The sequence below is a fragment of the Aulonocara stuartgranti genome (genome assembly GCF_965226115.1).
Source record: "Aulonocara stuartgranti genome assembly, chromosome: 17".
NCBI classification, from domain to species: Eukaryota; Metazoa; Chordata; class Actinopteri; order Cichliformes; family Cichlidae; genus Aulonocara; species Aulonocara stuartgranti.
Window position 1 is genome coordinate 23,091,704 of NC_138953.1, and position 18,175 is coordinate 23,109,878.

General features: G+C 39.4%; 1 protein-coding gene across 2 annotated transcripts in view; it reads left to right on the forward strand.

Moving 5' to 3' along the window:
- The first annotated feature begins 2,640 nt into the window (after positions 1 to 2,640).
- prkcq (protein kinase C, theta) overlaps positions 2,641 to 18,175 on the forward strand; it is a 37,311-nt gene continuing 21,776 nt past the window's right edge. For both annotated transcript variants that reach the window (XM_082509975.1, XM_082509976.1), the window contains exons 1-2: positions 2,641 to 2,741; positions 11,282 to 11,659. In XM_082509975.1, coding sequence (XP_082366101.1) covers positions 11,542 to 11,659 — 118 coding nt within the window. In that variant the 5' untranslated portion in view covers positions 2,641 to 2,741; positions 11,282 to 11,541. The remainder of the gene's footprint in view (positions 2,742 to 11,281; positions 11,660 to 18,175) is intronic.

The following is an 18,175-nucleotide window of genomic DNA, read 5'->3' on the forward strand; positions in this document are numbered from 1 at the left end:
AATAAGAAAGCACATCAACATAACCTTAACCTAATATAATTTACCCTTAACTTAATTAATCTAATTTGGGTGACATTATATTTGGGAGAAGTTTTGTTTTTGTTTTTGTTTCTTTGGTTTGTTTGTTTTTTTTTGGGGGGGGGGGGGGGGGGTTGTTAAATAAATGTGATGGCGTTGTGTTTGGTCGACTGTATGCATGAAACAAACTGCATTTCATATTTTAAGACTCATGATCCAAGTCAAACACGTTTTGCGTTTCATCGCATGCTGAATATGTCTGACAAAAAAACATTGATGTTTTTGCTTTCTAAAGTATTACATCCACGTTTCAGATTTGAGTTGTCACAGTGTTATGCCGTGCTAAAGTAAAATTAAAAAAAATGTTTTAATAAAAATTGCATTCTTCATGTTTTTAAGAGGCTCTAAAACAGACATACAAACAATCATTCACACTCACGCTTAACAAGTTAAGCTACTGTAACATGCATGTCTTTGAACTGTGGGAAGAGCAGGTTTTCTGGGAATCCATCCTACCTGACAAACTATCCTACCCTTTGTGAACATTAGCTAGAAAAATACTTTGACAGGTAAAATTAAGGGCCAAACAATCCTACCTTTGTGAATGTAAGCATAATTTAACGGGTAAAATGAAGTGGCAAACCATCCTGGCTTTAAGAATATAAGCTACAAGCATACTCTGATGGGCAACGCTAAGTGGAAAACCGTCATACCTACTTTAATTTGTGCTGGAATTACTCTGTGACAGCAGAAATATGCAGAAACGACCTACAGTAGGACGTTTTGCCAAAGTAGGATGGTTTGTCAGAACACCGGAGCACCCAGAGAGGACCCACACAGGGAGAATATGAAGCCTGTCCAGGATGTAGCCTGCCCCTCACCCAACATCAGCTGCATTAGGGTCACCACATGGCCCTGAAATGGTAAGAGGGAGGGAGTGGAGGAGGGAGGAAGGATGGATGTCCTCCAGTTTCCATAAGTCACGCACACACAGCAAAATCTCCAGTGTTAAATTAACACTGGAGAGTGTCTATATGGGTCCACACCTCTGAGTGTTAAATACAACACTGTTGAGTGTTAAATTAACACTTTTGACAGTGTTATATGTTTAAAAGTAACCTAGTCAGTTTTAAAGATTAACAATGACTAACACTGAGCAGTGCTGATTTTCTAACACTGGAAAATAACTCAAAATGTTAGAAATAGTGTTAGTGTTAATTTAACACTGGAGATTTTGCTGTGCACACACACACACACACACACACACACACACACACCCACACACACACATATGACTTGCACCACTAATGTAAAGTAATATTGTTGAGTACTGATGATCAGTGTTTGCATCCTAAATATAATGACACAATCAGACAGCAACTGCACATAGAAATACTTTTAAGTACATTAAAAAATTGCAATCAGAAGTGTTGTGTGTTAAAGTACTGATCTAGTTTCACTCACTGGTCCTTTCTGACCCAGTGGTCTTGGGCACTTTAGTAATGAGCCCGGTCACCAGATTTTAAATTTAGTCTTCTTGAAAGTCTCAAATGGTATCATTTCCTTTTACTGAATCACTCAATGCAGAAATGAACCATGGTGGCATGGTGGAAATTATGAAGACATAAAATTCACGCTACTTAAACTCCAAATATATCCCTTTTTCTGACTTAATTACTACATTTCCTATAAATAAAGAAGCTTTTACGCTTGTAAGAACTCAAAAGTCTGAGGTTTGCTTTAATATATGTTTACCGTTACCACAATTTAAAGTGAGAAATGGTGAAAACAGACATGAAAAAATGACTACAGCACAACTTAAAAAATAAATACACTTGAATTTGTTTTCCAGTCATTGATACATTTCACAGAATAAATCTATTTGTCTTTTTCCTGTTTATCCACCAGGTAGCACCAGGTAACCACGTGATCTGGGTATTAATACTACTAACAACAGCATTTCTGTTTTTGTAGGATGTTCGCTCCTTTATCAACTCACCGAGCAGCCCAGCTTTACTCATAAAGGTTTCACAGTATATTAGGCAGTCAGCTGTACGAACCCACAACATATGAGCTACATGTGTATTAGAGTAGTCTCTCTGTTGACTTACAGGGAAAGCAGGCGAATAGCCCTGATATTTGGGTTTGATATTAAATATGCTAATTTGAGTGCTGCCTCGGAAACATTAGAAATAAAACTTTGCCATCAAAAATCTCTGAATGTGGCCTTGAAGTCAGGTTGTTTTTCTTTATGTAGTTTCACCAATAAGTTTCACTTCGTACTGCGCGCTGGGGTAGTTGCATTCACCGTCTGCTCGGAAATGTAACTTCTGCAAATAAATATTTCTAAGCGAATTGGAAAATCAGCTGAGACTAAAACTAGTGAAGGACAGAGTTGTGCTTAGATAGGTATTTGTTATGATGCATTTCATTTAATTGGTTATAGTATTTTAATTTTGACCACCTCTTTAAAACTATTTATTTATTAGTTCAAATGGGCAGTAAAACAGAAAAACTGAAACGTCATCTGTGCTGTTGTATCAAATTTGATTGATCACTTCAGACCGCTTTCATGAAGTGTGAATATTCTTACAGTCCGTGAACGCCACGTGATATCACGCTTAAATGCGCCCACTGTGCTCCCTCCGGTCTACAAACGCTCGGATGGAGAGCAGCTTCAGCTGCAAGCTCTAAACTTCAGCGGGCATTGCTGTGTCTCTAAGGTCAGTACACTTTCCTTTGGTTTCCAGCCCGAGGTTTCTGAACTTTAGTCAATAACTAGAGAAAAGCATTTCTCCCTACTTTTTAGGTTTTAAGCGGCTGCTTTGCAATTTGCGAAACGCGTGTTTGCCATTAGGTGGTGATGTCATTTTTAGAAACACAGAACGGGTGAAAATAATCTACATTTATTCACTGACACGAAAACATCTGTATTTAGAGTATTATAAAGTTGTGTAAGTGTGTGTGTGTGGGGGGGGGGGGGGGGGGTGAGTCACACTTAACACCTTTAGTAACTATACGTTTGTATGAACACAAATACACTAAAAATACACAAAAAAATACTAAACTAAAAATACTTACATGTAGGCATTTACTTGTGGATTAACTACTGTATTGTTATTATTATTATTATTATTATTATTATTATTATTACTACTGTGTAAACAGGAAGCTGGTCTGGGGTTACCTACTTCTGCATTTAGGTAGTTTGGGCCATAATACTGTACAACAATATAAGGCATAATTTATTTATAGGTATCTTTCAAGACATAAAACTAACAAAATCATTCTATAAATAACAAACTCACAAGTAAAGGTGATAAAGTAAAGGTAAATACACTCACAGCATTTTACTGTCTGGAGCTGATTGAGTGCGAATTCATTTGAGCCAATTTACACAGTAAATCATAAGAACCTGATCAATACTGCTGGATTTTAGGGTCTGAAACTGAGAAGCTGGGGGAAAAATTTTATACTTATTCAGCTGCCCATTTTTTAATAGAAATATTCATGCAGTCTGATAGAGTTACATTGAAATTAAACAATTATGGTGTTATAGTTTAGTTTTGTCAGCGCTGAGTTCACAGTGCCACAATTTTTTCCATGATATTATGCAGAAAGTTCCCAGAGTTCCTCCTGCACCACTATGTCTGTAATAGGCTGGTATTGGTCTGTAATGTGGGCCAGCACTGTGCAATATTGTGTCTGCATGCTAGCTGGTTTAGCCTCTAATGAAGGCATTAGTGTAGGTTGACCTTTAAAGGTTTTGAACTGTAGTCCCAGTGTCAAACTAAGCAGCTGACGTTAGCTGCTGAGGGTCAACTCTTTGTGTGTGCCTTTAAATGAGTGACCGCTTCAGGGATGCTTTGAGTGTCGAAGCAGCAGCTACTGTATGGTGAAAGGCCTTTGCCACACACGGACACCTGTCAGTAACAACAAAGCTCTCCAGCCTCCTCTTTTAGCTGCTTCAGAAAGCAAACACACGCTGTGCTTTGATGTTGCTGGGTACAGAGGGTCAGGTGGGAGGCTCGTTAGACTTTGTCCCCTCTCATGAAAGCTTTCTGAAAGGTCTCCAGCACCAGATCACTCGCACTTGACCTTCTTTGTACCTCCATGAGTGGGTTTGAGGATGGGCAGGGGCTAAAGGGGGGGGGGGGGTGGCATTTGAGCAACAACGGGTGGTGGCACCTCAGATGCCAGCACACATTGCAGTGTGCGCTATGAGAAAACACAATAAAGTCAAGTCTATTTATTCTGTATTTTGGTTGTTTGGAAGTAGATAAACATAAGCTGCACGAGTGCATCACAGAGATCTGACGGCTTCTGTTCGAAGACAAACACAAAAGTGTGTTTGTGTTCTTATATGTGAGGGAAAATAGTTCTAAGCAGTAATCGAAGGGATTGGGGCAGCTTATTTCAACAATGACCCCTGTGTTAGTCCTGTTTAAATCCACTTAGGTTTAGCCATAACGTGAGTGTTTCATGAGCATCACACCACAGAGGTGTAGGAAACACAAACATCTTCAAGTTTGAAGCCTTGAGGTTGTTAAAATCAGCCTTTTTCTGACTGACCGACAGCATCAGTTCGTTCCAACTCTTTCAATGCTGCCACTTTTTCCTGCAATTTTCTTCTCAAAAGGAAATACATTCGATGATTTCTGCATCATTGTCCATAAATTTCACAGCACTGGAGTTCAAGGTTTGCTCTTCTGGTTTGAAGAATGGGTTTAAGTTTGTAATGAGCTCCCCGGCTGCTTGTTATCGCTCGTCATGCAGATCAGTGTGCTTTAAAAAGAAAAACTACAGGTGGGGGTTCCTTCACTCTTCTTTTATCAGTAAAACAACAACAACTGGCTCGCTGCACCTGCAGTTGCAGAAACAGATAGATTACTGGGTGATTCCGTTGCAGAATTACATTTCCTATTAACATGCTTCTTTTCAGTCTAATACGACCCTGAATTTGCATTTTCAGTACAGCACTGCCTGGAAGATTTTGCTGGTAGGTGACTGACTCATATCACCAGGCCAGTAATTGGAAATGTGGCATATGTAAATTTAATCCGATCAAGTCAACTTGGCTCTCATTTCAAATCTGAAGTAACACCTCACAAATAACTTTCACAGCTATCAAAACCAGCAAGAGATAAAGTTAAGAAGTACAAAACTTAGCAAAAACCTTATTTACGGTAGGTGTTATTAAAAGCAGGCTTTAGCTTTTAACAAAAATAATACATTTTGTTGATGAATTACAGTTATTTTTATACTTAGTCCCCTATTTTTATGTGTAAAAGAAAAATCTGATTTAAAAGCAGCCTGTGTGGACTTTCATCGGTTCTATAAATTAAGCAAGTAAAATATGACCTGTATTTACACCATAACATGGGGTCAATGGAGCCGGTAATGCAAGTGAAACAGGCTGCAAAAGCAAAACCATCCCTACTTCCACCATCAGAGGTGGAGCTTCAACTTTACAAGTAGAAAAAATTTTTTTTGATAAAATTAAAAATACATTTTATTGGGATTTTTTTTTAATATTTTGTGCTTGGCAACACAAATAAAGACTAGAAGACCACAGAGACAGCAAGGGTGGATGATCTCAGGATCGTTTCCACAGGGAAGAAAACAAGAGCCGACCACTACTCTGGAATAAGCCCGATCTTTATCCGAACGGCATTCTTATTTAGCTGGAAGCAACACTTTATGATCTGAAACGATATCCTCTGGAAAGCACAGCGGAAAGAGCGTGATGGCATGAACACGCATACCTTCCAAAGGCATTGGTCACAAGTGTTATTGATGATGACAGGAGACAGGAGCAGCCTGCTGAATTAGTGTCGAACCAACCCAGGAGCTTTTCTGCAGTGTCCACTCACACGGGCCTGGAGACTGCTCAGTGACCCCCTGACAATCACCTGGTCGCTGGGTAAAAATGCCTTTGCCATTGTGGTTGCTGGTGAAATTGGTCACAAAGAGTGCGCTGCACCAAAAACATTCTTGTAATTGCACCGAGGTTTTTGGTACAGCTGTGTAAACTTCACGAAAACCGATTTCAGCTAGCCAGTTTGCTGGCAGCCTGCAGCAGCCACTCAGAAAATAACCTGTGGTTGGCAGGGAGTCACTGACAACTCTCTAGACCTACTCGACTGTGGATTTAACAGTCAATTTCAAATTGACTGCCATCACCTCGCCAACTGGTCGGGTAATAGCCATGTTTACCTAGCAACCAGTGGTTGCCAACCGGTTTCTAGACCTGTGTGATTCAGGCCAATATCAGTCATTTGTTCTCAACCCAGCTGGGCTGCATTTCACTGAAGACAAGGCTAAAGGCCAGTAACCGCGTTTCACAGTTGTATTTATACCCGCCGTTACATGCAGGAAGCCGCCCCAGTATTGTCCTCAACGATAGATGTCGCCACTCAGACAATATCCCCAATCAGCGCTGATGTAGGAGGAGAAGAAGTGAAAACCGGAAGCCAAGACTTTGAGTTTGTTTTTTGGACAAACTCTAAAGTTTGCAAACTGTTCCAACACCTCCCTCTGTATACCTGTATGTCTCTGAGCTTCTGTACTGGGACATAATTAAAATGACAGTAAAAACCATCATGAGCGTACACTCACATCTTCAATCCAGCTGCGGTGGCCTTGGTTACGAGAATCGAGAGGTGCACGACCAACGCCACAAAGACCGTGTCCTTCAACAGATGATGTCACGCCAAAATTGGCACGCAAAACCCACGAAAGGGAGAGCATAATTGGGCCATTAGACAGGAAGACCCAGAAAGCACCACAAAGGAGGAAACTCGTTCTGTGGTGATAGACTAAAGGCCACCATTCCCTGCAGAGTGTTATTGGCAAATATTAAAAATTGCGATTTTATTTATTTTTAATCTGTTCACTTACATTTAAGCACCTGGAAATAAGTGACCTTGTATACGAATGGCTGTAATTTCTCAAAAGTTAAGGGAGTGCTTTTGTTGTATGACAGCTGCTTTCTAAATGATGCATTGCCATGACACCACCATACAGTATCAGCTCATTACAACAAAGGCTTTTCATTTGTACAGTTCTGAGACAACATCATAAAACCTTTGGAACTGGAACTGGAATATTATCCGATGTTCATTGAAGTTACAGTTATATACAAACTCAATCTGACCACCCCAATAGTAAAAAAAAACAAAACAGTTTTGACCTTCTTTGTACCTCCATGAGTGGTAGTGATAAACCCATCCAGCAATCTTTCACAGTCGTGCCTGGAAAAACCAAGTGAACCTCTGCTGCTAATTACCTTGACAAAAACAACAGTGGGAGTAAAAAGTGGAGGTTATACAGGTGCCCCTCCCTGTAATTTACTGACTGTCTGCACTTTAAAGGAGTTCGAACCAGTCCTCAGTCACAACAACTTTCACTGGACCTCAGAAGAGAAGGATCACAAAGACAAGAGTAGCACCACAACACCTGGAGACATTTCTGTGGCTAGATAACATCCTATAGTTTTAAAAGACCACCTGGATATTTCACAACACTTCTAGGACACTTTTCTGTGGACAGAAAATCCCTGGAGGAAAAAAACTGAAAGTAAAAGGGACTCTGCAGGCACATAACATAACCTCAGCTCAACTGTGAAGCAAGGCGGAGGGAGCAACATGGTTTCAGCTGCTTTCCTACCTCAGGGCCTGGATGGGTTTCAATCATTAGGAGAGCAATGAATTTAAAAAAAAATGTCGTTGGCAGGAGAGGTTTAGTGTTGCTGAACTAAACCAGTCACATAAAAGGGAGTGGTCCAGAAATGTGTCATCATTGTTGCCTAAGCCTCATAATCAGCTACAGGAAACGTCTGATTAAAGGTGTTTCTGGTAAAAAAAAAAGGTTCTAGACATTACTAAATTCAGACGTTCACGTACTTTTTCCAGCTAAAGTTATTACATTATGTTCACATATTATTCAGTTATTACGTGTTTGTGTGTTTGACTGTTACTGCAACACCAATAACGATCAGTACTCAGACCACATTTTATTTTATGTGGTCTAATAGAAAACTTCTCGCAACTGTAGGTTTAATGCAGATGTTCCAAGATCAGTGTACAGCTTGCTTTGATGCAGTCAGGTTAAAGCTTTACATTTCACATTTATATGATAATCTACATATAGTTTCTAACCTAAATCTTCCAAACCCATCGCAAAGAAAACTTTCAGCTTCGCGTCGCTTTCTCTATCCTCCTCCCGCCTTTTTGAAAAATTTAGAGCAGCAGGGTTTTGGGTCTGATTTTGTTTTTCAATCTCAAATTTGCTACAGCCCCACCTGTCAGGCTTCAAAAACAAAAAATTAAACCGCTCAGAAACAGGAAGTGTGGTTGCACTGATGTAACAGAGCACCGGAAGTGTAACTCCTCCTGCTTGAACGCAGCCTTTTACAACAGGTTCAACCTACACGAAAAACTGCGAGGGAGGGCTGCTGCTCTGCATATTTCAAAAGTTTGAATCTGTGATGTTAGTCTTGTGTGGGAGTGTGTGAACGTAAGTGCTGGCATGCACTTGTGATACTAACATCAGGGCCAAGGATATACAGACGAAGCGCCGAATGTTACTGTGTGTATAGGGACGTAACTACTTATCAAAACATGCTACATTAAAGTAAAAAGTGAAGTCTAACCTTCACATCTTTCAGGCTTATTCAAATTGAGAGTCTATAAAGTTTTCATAAACGTATTAAAAACACAAGTATAACTGTGTCCTAGTTTCACATGCTTAGCATTATCAGTATTATAGTTCTCAGTATGTAAGAGTTCGGGAAAAAATGGCAACTTCAAGTAAAATGAAGATTATTCTCAAAAAGGATGAAAGAAATCGAAATTTATGTAGTAACAGCTCAAAAAAGTAAGTGGTTAGATCATTTCTACCCAATGGTCTATGATTCAGAAACTGCTGTATGTGTGATAGAGAAAGCTGTCAGGGATTAACATGTGGAATAACTGCTGGGTTTCTTCACCCTGTGTGATACCACGCTGACTAGTTCAGTGGTTTAAATGGAAATTTAATGGTATTGGTAATGGAATCTATACAGCCACTCAAACTAACGTAATGTGAACAAACCAAGCAAGTTCAAAGAGGCCACAACATTTCCGAGAGTAAAGTTATACCTGGTTTACTAAAAGTGTGCAGTATTTTAGTACCTGGTAAATCAGTTTTGTTTTTTGTTGTTGTTTTGTTTTTTTTAAGAAATGGCTCATGAAATACTGTAATTGTGGCTTCTGAGCTGCCAAATAGTTTGACATTTTGTGCATAACAAATTTATATTTTTGTTTCCCTCCATGATGATAAGCCTAATGTTTATTCTCCTTTTAGTTCGAACTGTCTGGGGAATATATATCTTTAGCTTCAGCATTATACTTTTATAATGCACAGACTTTGGGGGTGTAGATTTTCCCAGAAACTGGCTGCTTTTTTAATATTTTGCAATGGGAGTATTTTTACAAAAATGCACAATGGGGGGCACTGACGGAGGGGGCTTCACACTGGGAGTACCTGGAGTTTGGAAGAGTGTATTTGCGACAACAGCCACTTACTCAAAAGGCAAGTTAACATGGCTTGGATTAGCATGTGGTATGAGCCAAGGTAGCTGCATGCCATTAAACTGTGTTCGCATAGAGTAGCATTGTATCAAACATACCTCAAACATGCACTATTAAAAAGCTTTCATTCTTTTGTGTTGACTTTCACGTCTATTTTATTTATAGCCTAGCACTAGAGACGTGAAGGATGCCCACCTTGGTTTAAAACTAAAACTGCATTCATTACAGCTATCCGCTGACACTGGGGGAGGGGCGGGTCAAACACAGCAACCAAACAGAGAAAGCCCTCACGCTTTCAGCTGGTTTTATGTACAGTTTTTGAATCCTCCACCTGATGATGCCGGTCAGGTGTTAAGTTTGTAGTCCAGTGTGGTATTTAAGGACTGTGCTGAAAGCGATCAGCAGATGTGACCAAAGTACAAAACATTGGACAAAAGTTGCCTCTTAAAACAATGCGATAAGCTGAAAGATGCAAAAATGCCTTACTGTCGAGCTGAATGATAATTATATGATACACGGTTGATTAGAAATCAAACATTTTTTTGATTTGTTGAGTTAAAAGGACCCAACAGGAATGGATGTGCCATCTCTTCCATGTTGTCATTACTGTCCTACATCATACATAGCAGGAATTTATTCTGATCTTCAGTGACCGGACCTGTGAAACTGCATGATAAACCTGTTAAATTACAGAAAAAGTTATGACTGTTCACAGACTGTTATAAAATACAATGTTTTTGTTATTTTAATGCTGGTATTTAATTTTTTATGTCTCAGTTAACTTTTCGGGTGAAGTATGAAAATGTCAATTAAAAGTTCAAAATTTATACTGGTTCACATTTCTAAATCTGTCCAATGTCATCACCGGGCTGATTTTGGCCCACCGGGCTAAGCTTCCGTTAGCTAGTTCGATTTGTTCAACTCAAATTCTAATTCTGCATGAAACACCTCGTGCTTTACTTTGGGAGCTAAAAAGTTAAAAAATTCTCTTTGTTAAGATGTTGAACTACGCTGACGCAGTGTACACAAGTTCACATGACGCTACTTAAGCACAGTAAGCTTTACAGTAAAGAATGATGATGAATATTGCAGACTCAGGCGCATGCTGTCATATATTCCACATCTGCGTTTAGTATTTCAGCTCTATTAATAGTCCCTGTCTTCTCTCCACCACTGGGACTGATATTGACACACAAACACACACACACAAACACACACACAGAGCTCTTCAGCAGGCCTCAAATGTCACATCGGCCTTGACCGAGTCGAAGACACTGCAGCGGTCGCAGAGGAAGTGATTTATAGGTGTGTTACTGTGATTATTAGCATGGCTGATCGCACAAAGCAAAGAGATTATTTGTTTACAAGCCCTAAAGTTATGAGAGGTTGGGGTTTTTTTAGGTGCAGTTAGGTTCAGCAGGCTGCTTTTTTTTCATTGCTCGCAGTGCTTTATGTGTGAAACTCTGCAAAGCATGGCAGATGCGTTCCTGTCCTCTCATTAAATGTGTGGTTTGAGACATTTTATCAGGGGGAGAGTGTACGAGAAGAAGTTCTGTTGTTGATTTGATTTTAAAACTTGCTGTAACAGCCAGCTGGAGCAGATAAAAGTTACATGTTTGCAGGGAAAGAGCTTGTGGTTACGGCGTCACGGGTGATGAAATGTCTGTGTCTCTCTCTCTTCCTTTTTACAGGTTCTTTAAAGTGTCAGGGGTGGAAAGAAAAAACTCCCTGCCTCCTCCCCTCTGCTAGCCCATCTTTCCTGTGGAGGAAGAGGGGCAGTCGGTGCATGCTGCAGTGGAGGAGAGGTGGTTCACACCAGTGCACGAGCTCTCAAAGCTCACAAATCTCATCTATTTCTCATCTATTCAAACTAAGAGGACTTCATCCGGAGCGCATCTGTGGAGGCTGTTTGGATATTTGAGCAGCGGTCAGACGGTAAAAGTCTGCAGACATGTCGCCTTTCCTGCGGATCGGATTTTCCCACTTTGAGATTGATCCGGGTCTGGCTTATCATGAGGAGGTGCTAAACCCATACTGTGCTGTTTATATGAAGGAGGCCGTTGACACAGGTTAGTGACTATAAATAATAATCATTTTAATTTGAGTCCATTCAATCAAGTGAAAGTTGAGCATTTAATTGAACAGTGGTTACAGACACTGGAATTGTGGATCCACAAGACCCTGACTGTAACCCACTGAGGTCTAAGTGGTCGCTGGTGACCACCCCAAACCCTTTTTCTGCCCCTTGATGGCCAAAATTGGAAGAGCAACTTTAAAAAAGGACAAAAATGACATAATCTGATAGCACAGGGTTGGATTTAGGGTTACGGTTAGGATTAAAGTCCTCATCGATGACAGCTTAAACTTCAGAGGGTTAAATTACACAGTGAGGTGGAACATTTTGGCATGTGTAATTATGTTTTGGTTTTGGCGATTGCATCATCTTTGTTTGTTTGGGGGGGATTTCGTAGCCACACAAGCTCAGAATTGATTCAGTAATTTAGCTATTGATCCAGAAAAACACCAAACATTGACTGTTTTTATGTTCACAAATGTGACTTTGTTTCTTTTCTTTGACACGTATGATTGTAAAACTGTTCGCTTTAGATTTCTAACAAACAAACAGTTTGAAGACATTATCTTTACATGTGGTTGACTTAATCCTTTCTTTTTTAACTTTTTGAAATATTAGATATTTATATATAGGAATCAACTTCAGTAATAATCTCTGTGCATGTTTCCACAAAAACAAGTTTGGAACAGAATCTAATTATTTTCAACTCATTTTAACTTTGAATTTTGCAGAAATACCATAAAGACAGCTTGTCAAAAGCTAGAAATGTTAATTTTATTAAAAAGCTATCCTCATTTTGCTTCAGCTACCGTGGGAACATGGGCTTGGTTACCATTGTGCAATGTTGCTCACCACTTTTAACAGCAACACTCTGAGTGTAAGTGTTTGAGGCCTAGGGAGAGCAGTCGTTGCAGTGCCGACAGTGTTATAAGCTTGGTGTAGGTTTTAAGATGATCAGCAGCCTCGCTTTGGCTATTTTTTTAGTTTCAAAAACTGGTGAAATGTTTTTGAGGTGTGAGCTGCGGGCCCACCAGCTTACACCGGGACTCTTTTACATGCTGCTGTGCAGACTGATGCAAAATGTGATTTGGCACCATCTTACTGAATCTCCTCGGGAAACAAATGGTGTCACGATGGCAGCGTGTGTTGATGGTTCATCATTAGCGCTGCCTTCACAAATGTTAAGAACTAAATGTTACCCATGCCTCAAGCAACTATACTCCTCTTTATCCTCACTGACACGGACTTTTTAACTGAACAAGCCTTTAGCTCTGAAGAAACAGATATCTCAAATTTCTAATCAGTCTGATGACAAGAAAGGTTTTTCCAGTCGCCTCAGTCCATCCTTAACGAGCTCGTGTCCAGAGAAAGTGATCTGGAATTTCAGGATCTTGTTGTAGTTTAATTTGTTTGTGTGGCAGAGTTAAAAATAAAGAGCTCCTGAGCCCAAGCAGTCATTTCCACTACATGGTCATGCTGTTTATATATTTACCATATATAATGAAATTCTCAGTTTTTTTAAACATTCACTTTTTTCCTTCTTAAAGACTCTTAAATACCTCTCTGGTATCTTTTTTCGTAAAAGAGAACACACAACTCCCATCCTCGCTTCACTCCATTGGCTGCCTGTATATCTTAGAGTTCATTTTAAAATTCTCATGTTTGTTTTTAAATGTTTAAACGGTCTTGCCCCAACTTACCTCTCTGAGCTTCTGCATCTTTACTCACCCCCCAGGTCTCTCAGGTCAGCTGACAAGCTGCTCCTGGAGGTACCCAGGTCCAAGAGAAAGCTCAGAGGGGACAGGGCCTTCTCTATTGCTGCTCCTAATCTCTGGAACAATCTGCCCCTGCGCATTAGAGAGGCCCCTTCACTGTCCACTTTTAAAACAAGTCTTAAAATCCATTTTTACTCCTTGACATATGACACAGTATGACCCTGATTTTATTGTTTTAAATCTAATGTGCTCATTTTATTGTTTTACATGTAATTCTAATGATCATTTTATACTATTTTATTTTTTGCTATTTGTGCTGATTTTATTATTTTAAATGTCATTTTAATTATCATCTTATTTTTTAAAATGTTTTATCTTTATTTTATTTTTTTTAACTTATTCAATGTATCATTTCTGGCATGTCAAGTGTACAACACTGTGTGTTCATCTGGGAGTTGTTCTGAAAGCGCTATATAAATAAATTGCCTGCTTATATGCAACTAAATCCTAACCTGATGAGGAAAGTCAAGCGTTACGTGACTTTGCTGGTCTGTATGTTGCTCACATTCAAATCGTAAGGATGACATTTCTTTTTATATGTCGTCTTTGTATTATTCTAGCTCACATATGGGTCATTCCATCTCACATTAGCATAGACTGACATTTTTGAATATATCTGTCCCAAATTACAGATCTTGGTTCATTTGGATGGGAACAAAAATCAGGGAAAATATTTGTTTGTTTGTTTTTAAATTCATGTTCGCACATGTTAATCAAAGGGGTAAAAGTGGGTTGACAAACCTTTTTCTTTTTAATATATGTTGTGCAACATATTTGCAGTCATTAAACATCTGCAGACTTTTTTAAATGCAAATCTGAGACGGTCATGTTGAAGGCCCACGTTGATTTGCGATGGACTGACCCCTTTAGAATTGAAACATCTTGTAGATCACTCATTCTCACTAAGTTTATTATTAAATATTATTTAATATTTCACAGGATCGCAGCCCTTCTGTAGACAGGGTTGCCATAAAAACCCACACTATGCTCACTGGGTTTTTACCAGAAAAAAGAAAGAAAGAAAGGTTTTCCATGCAGCACAGGAAGTGATGCTCAGGAAGTTTTCAGTGAAGCAACAACAGTGTGTGTTGGGAACAGAAAATGTCGACTGTGACTGTGGTAGTAGGTTACAGCGTAGAACGCTTCACTGATTATCTGTAACTGTTTTCATAGTGAATCAGCTATGTTTACTTTCACTTTGAAGGACGCTGACATACAGTTCCAGCAAGTCTTTCCGGCTACGTCTGCAGAATCTGAGGTATTGGATGGCTCATATAGCAGGAATGTTCAAGGACTCAACAACATTTTTAAATAATAGAAATGTTAATGGGCTTATACTGTAAGCCCAGTATGCCCTTTAAGCTCTCTTTTGGGTTGTTGATTCACATCCAGTGTCACAACTGTGGGAAACTTCCCAGCGTGATATAGCCTCACAGCAGAAATCTTAGTTCTGCATCTGGCTAAGTTTAACCACTGCTGAGTATGAGTGCAGGATAAAGTTAAACACAGTGTGTGACTGAGAGGAAAGAGGAGGGTCCTTATGTTTCTTTTCCTCTTCAATGTAACCGCAACGCTCGTCCTACAGGGTAGCAGAGCGACACTCTGTGTGTGTGTTTCACTTACACTTTCACCGGGGAACTAAATGTAATTTAGTTTCGTTTCACTTTACTTTGGATTAAAAGTATATATTTTTAATGCATGAGTCATAACATTGTGAAGAAGCAAAGAGTGGACGCGTCATTGATCTTATGATGTGCTTAAACTGAAATACTCACATGAAGTGAAGACATCCACTACTTCATCACAAAGAGTACCCTTAAAAAGGGAAAAGCCGTTTATTACGTTAAACAGTGTTCCAGTGTTTATGAGGAGCATATGCTCGCTGGCAGCGTGAAATGAAGAGCTGATTAGAAAAAATAAAAAAACAGTAGATAGCTCCCATCAGGCCCCTTTTGGCTCACTGTGACTTATTTCATCTTCAAATAACAGTGACTGAAGTCGCCTTTAGTCGAGTGTGTTCAGGCTCTCTTTAGGTTTCTCCGTTTTCGACTCTGCCAAGCACAGCAAGTCGTCCACAAGTGCAACACTTTAAAGCCGCATGATTTTCTGTTCTTACAGTGCTGTTTTTTCAAAAGTAGCGTTGGCATGATGGTATGCATGGCTGTGCCAAATAACTCGTGTCTGTTCCTGTATAATGAAGTTTATAAGGCTTCCAATGATTCCACTTTTAGATTTCTTGTGTAATTTAGTCTGGAAAAGTTAAGCCCTTATTTAATTCTTATATGAACTATGTATGGTCTCAATCGCTGCTTTTAAGTCTTGCTGAACACAACAAGGGTACGACAAGGGTAGGTCCTAAGATCACTGGAAGCAAGATGCAGTGGCTACGTCCATTTTTTATATACAGTCTGTGATTATGGTAATCAAGGAGAATTTCTCATGTCACTGATGTGTTTTCAAAAGGCCTGGACAACAATAGGACTCTGTGGCATAGATATCAGTTCTTGGAAGCACAGACAGTACTGGTTAGTTAAATCAGCTCATTGTTGGTTTTGCTTTTCACAAACTACGCTGACAGCGAGACATGTATTCATGAAAACTCAACAGGTCGTTCAAACAGCGAATCATTTTTAGTGAATTCCACTTTAGAATTTTATTCAAATGAGGCAAACCTGATGAGCCAGGGATCTGAAGCTCAAACACAGCAGACAGATTTGCTTTATTGGATGGATTTCTTTCTCATTGTCCCATTCAGTGTTTCTGTGCGTTTTTACCGACAGTATATACAGAGAGGGAAATGTAAGCCCCTTCAAAAGAGCGAAGACATGAGAGCACAAACTCTAAATAGCACTTTGTGCTTTTTCAAAGAACACAGACTGACAACTGCATGGAGCCAAAACATCACCATGCTCTTTGCTTAATGCTGCAAGGAAACCTTTAAAATAAAAAAGACACCGTCTGATAAATCCTGTGCGTCTGGGGAGACAAACACACATTTTCCTCTCTTTGTGCTTTAATCAGCTCTGACAGCAGCTGGCAAAGGCGATGGACAGAAAGGCAATGAGCCGATGAGATGGAGAAGGCAGCGGCTCACTTTGGGAGTAAAAAGCTTAGAGGGCTTTATTGTTGAAGCAGCAGGATAGCATGTGGCTCTTATGTAAGTGGATGTATGAGATGTTATTGCAGAGAAAAATCAGCAGATGTGAATTACAAAGGCTTTCTTTCCCTCCCAGCCATATGATGCAATTGAAAATCTGTCAACATTCAGAGTGAATGGTAGATAGTCTGTATTTGTATAGCGCTTTACTTGGTCCTAAGGACCCCAAAGCGCTTCACACTACATTCAGTCATCCACCCATTCACACACACATTCACACACTGGTGATGGCAAGCTATAGTGTAGCCACAGCCGCCCTGGGGCGCACTGACAGAGGCGAGGCTGCCGGACACTGGCGCCACCGGGCCCTCTGAATGATGATATAATCTGCTTGCTGGGTGGTCAAATATTCAAACATAGTGCAATGTCTAACAGCACTAACAAGCACATGGGATCAAAGACGGTCATGAATCTGGCTTTAAAGAGCAGCTTGATACATAAACAAATAAATAACATTTTTTGTTTTTTCACTGTCTACTGTAGAAACTTGTGATTTTTCGCAGTGGGCCCAAAGTTTTTGAAAAAAGAATTTCTGTCAATTAACTAGAATTTTACATTTTATAATTAAAGGGCAGAATGTGCAATGAGCTTTTGATGAGTTTTTTTCTGTAATGTTAGACATTTATTTTTTTCCAATTCAAGCTCAAAGCACCTCTTTTTGTAAACTGAGATGTAATGTTTAAATTGCACTTTTTCTTATAATTAAATATCTCGGGAATAAAATATGTAGTTAAATCTCTCTACACTGACAAATACAAGAGTTTTAATTGTCCAGACCACTTAAGATTAACTTATTAATTTCCTTTTTCAGTGTCTGTAATGGTTAAAACAGTCAAAAACAGCAGTGTTTTCTTTTCTTTGTGGTATTTTCAAATTTGTTATGGGACAAAATCTCCAGAGCTTGTGATTTTGTGATGACATTTTCTCTAGTGGTCGAAGTGTAGGTAGCAAAAGACAGGTTAACCTGTCCCTGACACGCAATGTCATCATTCCCAGCAGATGTTCTAAAGTGCTGCAGGCATGACTTTTATTTTGTAGGTCAAACTGGAAGTTAGCATCACCCCACTTCCTTGGCTAAAAGCTAATGAGATTTGAGCAAGATAGCCTCGATGAACAGGTGTCTCTTTTATGTTTTTTGAAGCATGAATGCAATTGCAAGAAGCAAAACACTAACAGTGGGCTGTAAACAAAAACACCACCCCTGCAAAGTTCCCATGTTCACCTACGTAACAGTAAATTTTCCCAACAACTTCATCAGAACCATTTAGCCACTTGTTAGCAACCACATTTTGTGGGACTTCACCAACTAGCTTCAAAGATAATGAGTGGGGTACTTCATAAGAGGCTGCAGAACAAATCATGTAAAACATGTAATAACCAGAGACTGTCTTTCAGTCTTCTAGCTAAAAAAATAAATTAAAAAAATTCATTGTGATGTTGTAAGTAATTCATAGCAAATAATGCTAACTCAGTTCTGGATGTTTAGGAGTTGTGCTTGTGGTACTCTTTTGGATAAAAGCCAGACTTTGGAAAACTGTATGCCACACAATATTTTAAAAGTAAATGTTGATCAAATGTC